At 39.6% G+C, this 13,199-nt stretch overlaps 1 protein-coding gene across 3 annotated transcripts in view; it reads right to left on the bottom strand.

The window, feature by feature from the left end:
* Positions 1–13,199, bottom strand: part of TENM3 (teneurin transmembrane protein 3) — a 1,530,681-nt gene that overhangs the window by 79,075 nt on the left and 1,438,407 nt on the right. For 2 of the 3 annotated variants that reach the window (XM_040333823.1, XM_040333831.1), the window contains one exon: positions 12,082–12,104. In XM_040333823.1, coding sequence (XP_040189757.1) covers positions 12,082–12,104 — 23 coding nt within the window. The remainder of the gene's footprint in view (positions 1–12,081; positions 12,105–13,199) is intronic. The other variant, XM_040333815.1, reaches the window with a different exon arrangement.

The raw sequence follows: 13,199 nt of genomic DNA, 5'->3' as shown, positions 1-13,199 counted from the left end.
AGACAGACAGAATAGTGTAATGGTATTGTTAAAAAAAATAGTAAATACCTATTAAATTCCTTCATTTATATCACCTCCGGCATTCTAGTTTCTGTTCTCTCATTCACTTCCTGGTTTGCATCGTTTGTTCATGTAAGAACTACATTTCCCAGTATGCATTGCGGCACGCCTAGTAATTTACACCTCCTTGAAGTCTCTAACACGTAGAGAGCGTCCTACCGCACAGATGTAGTTCCCAGGAGGGGGTGAGCACGTTACTGACCACCGCAGTAAAGCCTCCCATCACGGTGGTCAGTAAAATCAGACAAGCAGGAAGTGAACAGAACAGAGAAGAAATAGAGTGACTTCTGAGCAAAAACGAACAATGAGAAAGTGAAAAGAGGAATGTCTGCAGGTAAAGGATGCTTATTATGAAAAAAAATTATTTCTTTACAACCCCTTTAAGTATATGTGTAGTTAACACGTTTCCGGGAGCAGATACCTTCTGGTCCTCATAGGATACCTACTAGAAGCAATACGTGAGTGGCCTAACTATGGAATGGGAAATTACAGTTCCATCTTCTAGTGAAACAGGGAGTCAATGGTATGTCTGCTAATTTCTCAAGAAAAAAAAATAGCATAATACTGGTGGTGGATATTTGCTTCAGCATCTCATGCAGTTACTAAAGGTCAGGGCGAGAGGATAGTGCACAAATTATTCTCATATAGGCCTACCACATGACTAGGCAGTGTCTATAGAGTAGAAAGTACTGGAGGTGTGAACCACAATTTAATAATCAAAATAAAACCTCACACATTCCCTAGGGGAGGCTCTGGGGTCTGTTAGTAGCTTGATCTGTCACTGTCCTCACATATTATTTTTCAGTTGGGAAATCGAAATAGACAAATGAATACATTTAATATATAAACGATATCACACCTACATTTTTAAACAAAGCTGGCTCACATTAATGAACTGTCAAACTTGTAGCAATGCTGAAGCTTTGGTGCATGTTTCCCAGAGCATAACAAGAGAGATTTTCTGAAGAATGCCAGAAACAGCATCATAACCACAAGGGTGCTTTAACCTGTGTTTCTGAAAAGCTCAGCTGTGAATAGTTCCCGATATCAAACGTAAATTTATAAAACAGGAAATCATGAAAAATGTAGCTTATAATACCCAACAGAAGGTAAAACTACCTGAAGGAGAAGAGACATCAAACTTTCAGCAGATAAAGAACCATTTAAAAGATGGATGTGCACTTAAGAGAATAAAAGCAAAGTTTAGATGACTGACATCTATTGTAATACACCCATTAGAATGGTATAAATCTTTTTTGAAACCGTTATGGTTTCCATGGTAACCAGATGTAGGTGTTTATGCAATCTTTATTTAATCCCTATTGTGATAAGATTCTCCCTTACCACTGGCAAGATAGAACGCTCCTTCCCTGTCTTTGAGGAGTTGAGGCGATATATTACTGGAAATGCTATTATCGCTGTAAGAAAGCCTTAATCTTTTTATGGGTGCCAATTACAGGCCTAAGTGATGTCAAACCAATTGTTTGTAATCTTTTACAGGGCAGTTTTGGTCAAAGTTAAAACTATATGCATGCAATTAAATTATGTAAAAAAGCTTAGCTCTCTCTTTGCAGTACCAAAAAAAATAAAATTTAAATTAATTCTGCTGCAGTTTTGTATATTTATTAGATTAAGGTTAAACGTTCATAATTCTGTTGTCAATGTTTTCTTAATTAAATTGCTAATTTAAACATATAAACAAAAAAAGGATGCTGGGGGTCCAAAAGCAAATACAATTTTCCCTTTAAAACTCTTTAGGGAGAGAATGCAGTTTTTAAAGAAAATTTGTGGTGATATCCATTTCTGACCTTCTTCTAAACATCCTCATTTTCTGATTCTGTGGGGTTAATTTCCTAAGACAAATAGACTATTCACTCTGCAAGGGAATTTGCTTTGTGAATGTGGTGACTTTTCACTTTGCATAGATCACCTAATCACGTGCCAGAAGAATAATAAAAAAATAAAAATAACTGGATAATGGAAGTCAGCTTCACCTCATTCATTAAGTTCTGGGGAAAATTATCTTGAAAATGAAACAGCCTATTTGCCTTTAGTAAATCAACCCCATTGTTCTTATTAACCTCTGAGCCATTGACCCGGAGCAAGTATGCAGCAAGCTAAGTCAGCGATTTGCCAAGACAGCATGCCTCTTCTGGGTTAGAGTCTAAAATACCAATAAGTCCAATAGGTCAGCAAGACAAAGGCAACTAGCATTTTCGGAAGTAGAAGTCAGCAAGTACAGCCCAGTGTTTCTTTGTGCATAGGTTTTATAAAGCCGAAGTAAATCCGCTATTTGATAATAATTCCTAATTTTTCTCTAGTGTTATTAAAAGGAATCTGCAAGTAATTTTTTTTTAATTCATACATAAATATAAAAATAGTCTGCACATTTAAGAGCTTGGAAATTACAATCTGTATATTAATGCAATTAATCCAACCAAAGTTTATAACTGCAATATCCCTTCAGGGACTTAAAGCTCCATTAAATCCTCAAGCTCTTTTTTAGTGTAGATACTATAGAAAGACGTTCTTGTACTTCTATTGCAGAGTACAGGTCAGTGACTAGACCTGGGTTTGTCGCTATCCTTTAAATGTTCCACTTTATGCCATCGTATCACCTACCAATATGTATGAAGATATTATTTTTGGTCTAAGTTGTATCAGACAAATAGGTTTGTTTGGATGCTGGGAGAATTTTTGTTTTAAGATTACAATTTTTTTTTTTTATTAATGTATTGTACCATCTAGAGTTTGCTATATGGTTAACCACTTGAGGACCACCTAACGCCGATATACGTCGGCAGAAGGGCACGGCTGGGCGCAGGCACGTACAGGTACGTTGCCCTTTAAGTGGCCAGCCCTGGGTCGCGCACTCACTGGTGGCGGCGTGCTCGCGACCCGGTCCAAAGCTCTGTGACCGCACCCGCGGACCCGATCGCCTTTGGTGTCCCGCGATCGGGTCACAGGAGCTGAAGAACGGGGAGAGTGTAAACAAACCTCCCCTGTTCTTCTCTGTGGCTTGTCACTGATCGTCTGTTCACTGTTACAGGGTAAAAATCACTTTTTTGAATATAAAAATAAGACAACAGTAAAGTTAGCCCAATTTTTTTTATACTGTGCAAGATAATGTTACGCTGAGTAAATTGATACCCAACATGTTCAAAGTTGCACCCGCTCGTGGAATGGCGTGGATTTTTTACCCTTAAAAATCTCCATAGGTGACGTTTAAAACATTCTACAGGAGATCTAGGGCTAGAATTATTGTTCTCACTCTAACTAATGTGGCGATACCTCACATGTGTGGGTTAAACATTGTTTTCATATGTGGGTGCTTCTCATGTATGCGTTTGCTTCTTTGTTTATTTGGACTAAAATGCAATAAAAAAAATGTCCCTTTAAGAGTATTGGGCGGAAGTGATGTTTTGACGTTGCTTCCACCCTGCAGTGATATGGAGACAGGTGGGGGCCATCTTCCCCTCACTCGTCTCCATACACAGCAAGGGAGCAGAACCGATCACCTCGGCTCCGATAAGCAGCGGAGGGCACCAGAGAGTGTCGGGAGGGGGACCCCCTCTCCCGCTGCCGATAAAAGTGATCTTGCGGTGTATACGCCACAGAGACCACTTCTATCTCGCTGAAAAAGAGGATACTGGGGTAATGGTAGCTAGCTGCTACCATAACAATGTTATTCCTCTCCAAACAGCTGACATATTCCTACGGCGGACGGTCCGTAAGTGGGTAACATGCTTATTAAATATTTAAATATTTAAATAAAGCATTTAAAAAATGTATCCTATGCTTTATTTTAGACCCAGTGATGTCATCAGGCACGTGATGTCATCACTGGGTCTCCATGCTTCTCTGTGCAATGGCAGATAATGGTTGGTGAGAGGGGACAACAGAGTGAGAGCCCTCAGTCCTGATGCAAGCAGTGGGCTGTAGTGGGCAGTAGTTATGCAAATATTAAAATGCCTTGATGGGTAGATGTCAGTCTATTACCTAGGGCAGACTGCCCTAGGTAATGCCCACATGAAATGCCAAGCCTCCGTGAAGGAAAAAAAAAAGATCCAATGAGTAAACAGGACAGGCCAAAGACAGTAAGCCTGGAATGAAAAGAGCTAGAGGATTCTCAAGCCAGAAAATGAAGTGGGCTCTATCTAACTTGCTGCAGCTGCTATTGCACACTGACACAGTCAGACTAAACACTTTAGTACAGGAGAGAACCATGTACAACTGTGCAAGAATGAAGGCAAGGGTGGAGTTCAGGTTTAAAATGATTGCATAACTTCCTTTCAAATGCTAGGAAATAAAAGATATTGGGTAATAAAGCCTTTTTAAGTAAAAAAAAAAAGCCTTTTAAGTCATATTAATTATTTTTATTATCTTTATTTTTGTTTACAGTGACTAAAAGAGGCATTCGTAAATTTGAGATAATTTGTCATTTACTCTTTCTGGTGTTGGAGACATAAAATGTCCCATGCTTATAAACTTATATAAAAACATCACTTTTTTCTATCTTAGAAAGATGGGAGGCATGAAGTAAACCACAGCAACTAATAATGACTTAGACTTTACCGATATGACTCTTAGTAAAAATGGAATCTGAACTTGATTGCACGATCTACATTATTCATAACAGGTTTTTGTGCTATTTTATTGAAAAAGCACATGAAAGATCCATTTGCCAGACAACAAGAAACTGGGCAACGCCAGCTAATTAGCCCTGCAAATGGAACACATGAATGCATGGTTTTCTGTTGAATTTATGTAACCATTTGCTTTTTATTTTCCATTGTTCTATCTGTTCTTTACTATCCTATAACACTTGCCAGTATAATCATAGAGGAGGAGGTGTTAGGCAAAGCAGCAGAATCATCCGTACTGTGCTGTCATTAACTTTCAATGTATTCACTGGCAATGCCAAGGGAAGTGACAGCTCCAAAATAAAAAAAAGCCATATCTTGCCTTGGACTGTCCAGGTAGCACTGAACAATATACGTGAATGCTGTGCAGACATAAAGATCAATTTGGGACTTGGTGGTCCTCTAAAATCACAATGCAACATCAGCCAGTTTTTTTTTTTTTTTTAACAAACATACAGGGGTTAATTCACTAAAGGAATAATTATGCTTCCCTATTTTTTACACATTGAATATTTACCTTTAGATGATATTTAATTCTCTAATTGAATAGTATCTATTGATCTAATATTGAATTAAAACATTTACTATATAAGGTAAAGATTTGATCATTGTATTTATCCTCCATTCATATACAAGCAAAAATACATTTCTTAATGATTTCTCTTGTGCATAACTGGCCATTCAAAGCAAATATATCTTCACCTTATTTACTAAATTATATGATCTCTGTAAAGTGAACGTTGACATTCCTAACCAGACGGCCTCTACCCTTTTAAGTAATTCAATTCCACAACTTTTCTGAAAATCATGTAAATATCTTATGCCGCGTACACACAACAGTTTTTCATGATGAGAAAAATTAAATTTTTTTAATTGGTCATTAAAAACGTCCGTGTGTAGGCTCCAGAGCATTTTTCTCAACGTGAAAAAAGGCCATTAAAAATTTAGAGCATGCTCTATTTTTTCTCGTAGTTTTTCACGTCGTCGTTTTTTACATCGTAAAAAACGGTCGTGTGTAGGCTTTAACAAAGGGGGAAAACACGCGCATTCTCAAAAGCAGGTTATGAGAAGGGAAATTTGCATAATCAGCCCAAAGGGTGTCGCCAATCGAATGGAACTTCCCCTTTATAGTGCCGTCGTACGCATTGTACATCACCGCGCTTTGCTCGAGCATTTTTTTTTTCACGAGCGTGTGTATGCAAGAATCACATCGAGAAAAACATATTTTTTTCCATGACTTGAAAAATGGTCATGTGTATGCGGCTTTAGCCATTTTATAACACTTTGAAGAGCAATTGAACCTTCAGTTTAAATCAGCTAAATACACGCCAGATGCATCAAAAGATGTTATATGTCTTACAATTGGTTTTCCTTATAACGCACCAACATTCTAATGGCCCGTACACACGATCTGAATATCGTACGAAAAATGTCGTCCGAGGAAGAATCGTACGATAATTGGATCGTTAGCACAGAGATTTTGAGAGCCGATCATGACAATTCATCCGATATTTTATCGGCAATGCACGAAAATTGTTCTAGTACGGTACCAGATCGTCCGATTTTCATTTAATCAGTACAGTTGTCGTCCGAAAATACAATACAAATACATTACAACACATGACATCACTTCTGATTTTATTTTCTGTCGTACGAGAATTTTCGTGACTTTAGTAACCTATTTAATTTCTACTTGTGACGTATGATATTCGGATCATGTGTACGGGGCATAAGGCTGGCCATACAATATACAATTTTTCATTTTCATGTACAGTTTTCTGTTAGATTTACCAAAACCTTATAATAGAAGTTCAAATCTAAACACTTTCAATTTGTGTGCAGTTAGGCAGGCCCTTGTACTACATAGTTGAAAGTAAATCTAAAGGAAATTGAATAAGAAAATTGTATAATGTATGGCCAGCATACGTTGAAAGGTCTGCTCCCTGCCAGCAGCTGTGGAGTGGGACCCTTGTTCTTTGTGTGGACGCAGTGGTCTCATTGAAGAGGTCCAACAATCTTCCCACTAATCAGACCTATAACTATGATAAGAAAAGCTCATGCTCCTTGGTGACTGGAGAACTCTGGCGTGTTGGAATTATTTATCTCTACTTGTTCCAGGTCAGTGAGTCTTAAAGCCAAAAGCATCAGAATGATAGTCAGACACACAGTATTTTCAAAAGGAGATATCAGCAATGGCAGCCTACATTTCTCTTTAACCACTTGCTGACCGCCGCCAGTAGATATACATCGGCAGAATGTCACAGCTGCGCCAAGCAACATACAGGTACGTTGCTTTAAATTTTTCCCGACGTGCAGGTGCCCGTGGGACCCGCGGACTCGATTGTCCGCCAGTGTCCCGCGATCGTGTTAGGAAGCTGCAGAACAGGGAGATACCTGTGTAAACAAGGAATTTCCCTGTTCTGTCTTGTGACAGGACACTGATCTTCAATGTTGTGTCACTTGTAGCCCAGCCCCCCACAGTTAGAATCACTCCCTAGGCCAAACTTAACCCCTTCCCTGCCAGTGTCATTTACACAGTAATCAGTGAAGTTTTATAGCACTGATCGCTGTATAAATGACAATTGTCCCAAAACAGCATTAAAAGTGTCCGATGTGTCCGCCATAATGTCACAGTCACGATAAAAATCGCAGATCACCGACATTACTAGTAAAAAAAAATGCCATAAATCTATCCCCTATTTTGTAGAAGCTATAACTTTTGCGCAAACCAATCAATATATGCTTATTGCGATTATTTTTACCAAAAATATGTAGAAGAATACATATCGGCCTAAACTGAGAATGAAATTAGTTTTTTTTTATATATTTTTGGGCAATATTTATTATTGCAAAAAGTAAAAAATATTGCTTTTTTTCAAAATGGTCGCTCTTTTTTTGTTTATAGCGCAAAAAAAACCCCACAGAGGTGATAAAATACCACCAAACAAAAGCTCTATATGTGGGAAAAAAAGGACCTACATTTTGTTTGGGAGTCACCTTGCATGACCGCGCAATTGTCAGTTAAAGCGACATAGTGCCGAATCGCAAAAAATCCTCCAGGGGGTGAAGTGGTTAATGACATGTTATCTGTAAGCAAATATACAATGAAACAAATCCCAAGTCTCACATAACTATTTTACATATAGTACCATACTGGTGTAAAAGCTAATTTACACAAAGATACATTTTGTATTCAAGGTTTACCAGTCCTTTAAAGAATCAAGCACATGACTATTACTAGTATTAATAAAGGAAAATATTAATTGATTATACTAATTAAAAACAGCAAAACATCTCCACAGACACACAAAATACACAAAATTCAACAGGAACGGAAGCACAAACATCTCATAAACATAACACCGCCGAATTGGAATTTTAAAATGAACTTAGACTTCGCTTTGAAGTCCTGGATGTAAATAGAGTTCTTAACTTTCCATCTCAGAATTCACTCACTAAAATACAAATACAGGAATGTTTCACCAAGCACGGGATGCCGTGTGCCAAACCGATAACGATCTCTGTACAGTTCTATCCGCCTCCAGCATGCAGATTTAAGTCTGCCATAATCATTATGCGAGAACTCAAATCCCCTTCTCGATTTTCACTGCTGAAACACTATTTGGCAGTATTTGTTGTAAGAAATTAACGGGGAGAAAAATGACAGATCCCTATCTATAGTCTGCTAAGCCCAACAGATGAATGGAGAAATACACAGTGTATCATACTTTTTTTTATATCAAAGCAGCAAAGGTAATTAAGTTGCAGAAATTTTTCATCTGATCTGGCTCCCTTTTGTGCCATTGCAAAAAGGCATCGTTTTTGATTCTGCTGGCTCGAAAACAACTCACAGAAGGTATGTTCTTTCTAAGATGCACTACGGTGGAAATCCAGTACTGTTCCATTTATTTTGATTTGAGGTGTCTGTATCACTAGGATTTTAGTTGGTTCTTTCTAATTGATTTTGTTGTTAAAAAGTACATTATGCGCCTTCTGCACAATATACCAGGCCACAAGTTAGGTATACTGATAAAGCAATCATTATTGTTGTTGCCCTGAGGCTTATTAGTACATATAGCTCTTACTCCATCCAAAACAATATATAACTTTGTGAACAGTACATACAGTTCAGAAATAGTTCTGAAATATATTGTTTTTAAAGAGCCATTTAAACAAGAATTCCAGGTATAGCATTCTTTACATTATTACATTGGTCCTGCATGGAGCTATGTAACTATGCATATACCTGTAGGATCCCTCTAAAAGCTGGAAATCACTGTAATACAGTGGCAGATTTATCAGGGTCACAGCAGTCACACTTGCGACTGGGCACTGGAGTTCCACCACTTCAGGGGGGCCTGCCTGCCTGTCTGCCAGTGTGAGGGGCACGCGGGCAAAAAATAGAAAAAAAAAGCAGCTGACCAGCTGACACCAATCCAGAGAAGGGGGAGAAGCTCTCCCCTCTGAGACTGTGAAGAGTCTCCATGAAGCAAAGGCATTCCTGGAAGCATGATGGAATTCTGAGCTGGAAACAACTGATAGACCCAAGTGACAAATTGGCAGTGCAAGTGATCCCAGCCTCTACCACCTCTGTTTCTTGCTGATCCCACCCCGCCACCAATGCAGATCTCATCCCTAACCCCCAATAACCTCTACAACAGAGGAAATGGGGGGATAGGAATGGGATCAGTGGTGGTGGTTGGGTGCGATCAGCAAGAGGCAGAGGTGGTGGTGGGAGAGGATGGCACCACCGCTCAACACCACCGCTGCCACCTACCAACACCACTCCTGCCATCCCCCCTCAACACCACTGCTGCCACCCCCCTTCAACACCACCGCTGCCACTACCCTTCAACACCACCGCTGCCACCCCCCTTCAACACCACCGCTGCCATCCCCTCTCAACACCACCACTGCCACTGATGCCACTCCAGCTCAACACCACCACCACTGCTGCCCCTGATCCCGCCCCACCTCAACTCCACCGCTGCCACTGATCCCACCCCCCTTTACATCGTTGCTGCCACTGATCCCACCGCTCCTCATCACCACCGCTGCCAATGATCCCATTCCCCCCCTCCCCACCAGCACTGCCACTGATCCCATCCCTCCTCCCCACCACATTATCAAAACCTTTATGATTTCTTGCACCGGGCACTGGAGTTACTATTTACACCTACAGTACATAGCTATTCCAATGATCTCCACAATCTTTTGGGTCCCATGTCTAAAGGCTGATCTGCTGCATTCTGAGCACAGGAGGTCAGCCACTCAGCATAGGCACCATTCAGCAATCTCTTTGCAGTTTCTCAATGGATGCAGAACATTCTATGATTGGATGTGTAAAGAGACACACTCTCCACCTTGTCCAATCTGAGAACACTTTGCATTCAATGAGAAAATGCAAAGCTTTCTCTGAATGCTGCCCATGCCTAGTGGTCAACCTCCTGTATTCACAATGTAGCAGGGCAACAGCTCAGGCACAGGACCCAGAAGCAGGTGGAGACCACTGAAGAAGCAGTGTCTGCTACACTGATTTACAGAATCTACGGAATCCCCCAGGTGGTGGTGTATACTTGGTTACATTGTTTCAAGGTGGACCAATATAACTATGTGTAAAATGCCATACCTTGAATTATTTTCTAAGACCTGAATAACTGGGTTATGGGGCCAAACTTTTGTCCGTTCTTCCCCCTTGCTTTGAATGACAGGTTATTTACATATCTCACGCACTAGTCTGAGACAGACATTATGTTTTAATTCCAACCCCCACTCCTTTTCTGAAGTCATGTGGTTACTTTTCTGGATTTTGACTGGATGTTAGTGATCATAGCAGAATTTAGTGTAAGGGGAGTGTAGAGGTGGGCGGGGAGTCTACTGAGTGAGTGAGTGAGAAACTTGTAAAGCGCAACACATGCAAACTGAATCGCCTCTGGGTGCTGTTTCCATTTCATGAGTAAGGAACCCCTTGACCTCAGAAGAGATGGGTTTTAATCTTCCTCCTGAAGGCCAAGTGGTCCGACTCCAGTCGGATGTTAGTTGGTAGCGCATTCCTACTGACATCACAACTCCACCCACCGAGCTCCAGACAACCCACCCACAGAATCTGCAGTTTTTCAGTCAGAGGGGAGATATTTGACAGGTAAGGATACATGCAGGAGGCATGTATATCCTTATAGATCAGCACTATGGCAGTAGTTTAGAAAGGATGAGAGTGGGTTTACATCCACTTTAGGGTTTGCATACGCTTTGAGGGGTATACTAATAAAGCAGTAAATTCACCAAACATTCACTAATGGTGAATGTGTACAAATAATTAGTTAATGTGTTAAAAAAACTGATTGAAATACCAGCGGTAAATGTATACTGAAAGTCACATTCACTGCTTCATAAATATGCCCCTAAGTGCTTATTGTCTACATACTCAACACACATTTTTTTTTGCAGCTCCCTGGTTAGGATTTTAAAGAATTTATTAGTGTCAAAAATATACAATACTTATCTATGCAGCTAAATAACTAAACTAGTAAGAACATTGGGAAGCAATACATTGAGATAGCTGCCTTTGTACAATTCTCTGGTTATTTTTAGTAGTAACAGGCACTAATTAAATGCATGGATTGGAAAGATTTAACTTAAATATTAAGCGCTATGCACAGCAATTAGCTAACTTTTACTTGCTGTACCAGAAAATCACCAGTTACCAACAACATGAGAGCAAAGCCCTTTCTCGCAGAAATGTTGAAAGCAGAAAAAAAGCTGAAAACTTCAGTGATAAATAATAAATCTAGAGGAGCAAAAATGACCATTTTTACAAAAATGTTCTGCACGACCTAAGACTGTGTTTAAACATAAATATAGAACAGGCATATGAAGTGTTCCCTTTAAGATTGGGAATAAATTGCCCCCCCCCGTTGAGTGACACAGCTATACACTCACTGCAGTCTATGCTCGGGGAGACTTTGATAGAAAGTTCCTAGTTAGGATCACAATTCTGACTCGTCGGAAGACCACGAGGGCTATGTAACAAAGAGGCTCAGCTGGGGCACATGTAGAACAAAGCTTTGTCTTCCTACTCTCTTGTACATTCAAAAATCTTTCCTTTGATCATACTACAACACCTGTCTCTGTCCAGTTTTGCAGCCAAAGCACAGGTCAAATAACAGTATGTTTTAATGTAATATTCATATCTGGGCCTTTCAGATAAGAATGTGCCTGCGTCTATGTCATGTAAAAAGCTCCTCTCAAAGGAAGATCCATCTCCATGTGACAGTGAAACGATGGCTCACAACACAACTGTGATCTGAGAGACTATGCAGATAAAGCTGGACAACAATGAGACATTTTTTTTTTCAGAGAATACATTCGCCATTCTTACCTGTGCCTAAAATCTTTATTTCTGGGTGGAAGCAAGAAAAGAAGAGATTCATAATAAATCAAATGTCATAAGAGGTGAAGAGTATGAAGATGGAAATGTTCCAAGTGGAGAGCATGCCACATATTCTGCATACTATAATTCAAACAGCATCACATGAGGTTTGACTCATCCGTTTCAGGAAAAGAAACAAACACTTTGTAAGGTTACTTTGATTGTTATTTATGGAACATTTCTCAAGTACATGAGCATATTATTTCTGTAAGGCATTTCAATGCACTTAATGTGTCATTGGTCTTAATAATCATTATATTAGATGGTCAGGCGATAGTCAGATAAGCATAGTATCTTCCATGCTGTACACGTTGGAAATACAAAGGCAGATTTGATACAACAAAGGCGAAAAATGCCATTTCCTGGCATATTCCACCATATTTTTCTTTCAAGTTATTGCATTCTTTTTTATTTAATCATTTTTATGCCATAATTTTCTGCCTGAATTTCAGATCTCTCAAATTTTCTAATGCCAATTGGGATTTTTGGGAAAAAAAATTACTCTTTTTTTCAGACCGAGCGTTGTGTAGTGATATGGAGTGGTCCCTCTTATAATCTACTTGCTAGCAGTATTAACGTCATCATTCTTTGCTTACAGTGCTTGGTAGACTGTGATATTTCTTATATATAATTTAAGCCTGTGCCATCCCTTCATATAAGGAAAATCAGAAAGGGGGGGGCTGCACCTAGGATACCAATGGGGTCTTGGTGTAAAGTAAGAGCAAATTATGGGTAGAGGATAGGAGTCAAAAAAGTGTCTCTCTTTTGGAAACATGGCACATTTATAGCAACATAAGGTTTCCAACATCTTAGAAATAGAGCATCACCCTGGTCTCTGTTTATTTGGCAACCCACTGGCAACACTACAACTCACAGCTTCTGTTAGCAAAGCAATGTTTACCAACATGGCACCCTTGGTTCTTGACTCCATAAAGCTCCATTCGTTACCCTTCTTCTAACACGTCACCTCTGCTTGTACCCTAATGCTCTTCCTGTAAAATGACAGCTCTTGCAGACGTAGTATAGTTCTGCCACAATTGCAATTTTTGCTTTGGCAATTTGGCAAC

Source organism: Rana temporaria, chromosome 1 (assembly GCF_905171775.1).
Source record: "Rana temporaria chromosome 1, aRanTem1.1, whole genome shotgun sequence".
Taxonomy (NCBI): Eukaryota; Metazoa; Chordata; class Amphibia; order Anura; family Ranidae; genus Rana; species Rana temporaria.
The sequence above is the reverse complement of the archived record's forward strand: the minus strand, read 5'-3'. Positions and strand labels throughout refer to the sequence as shown.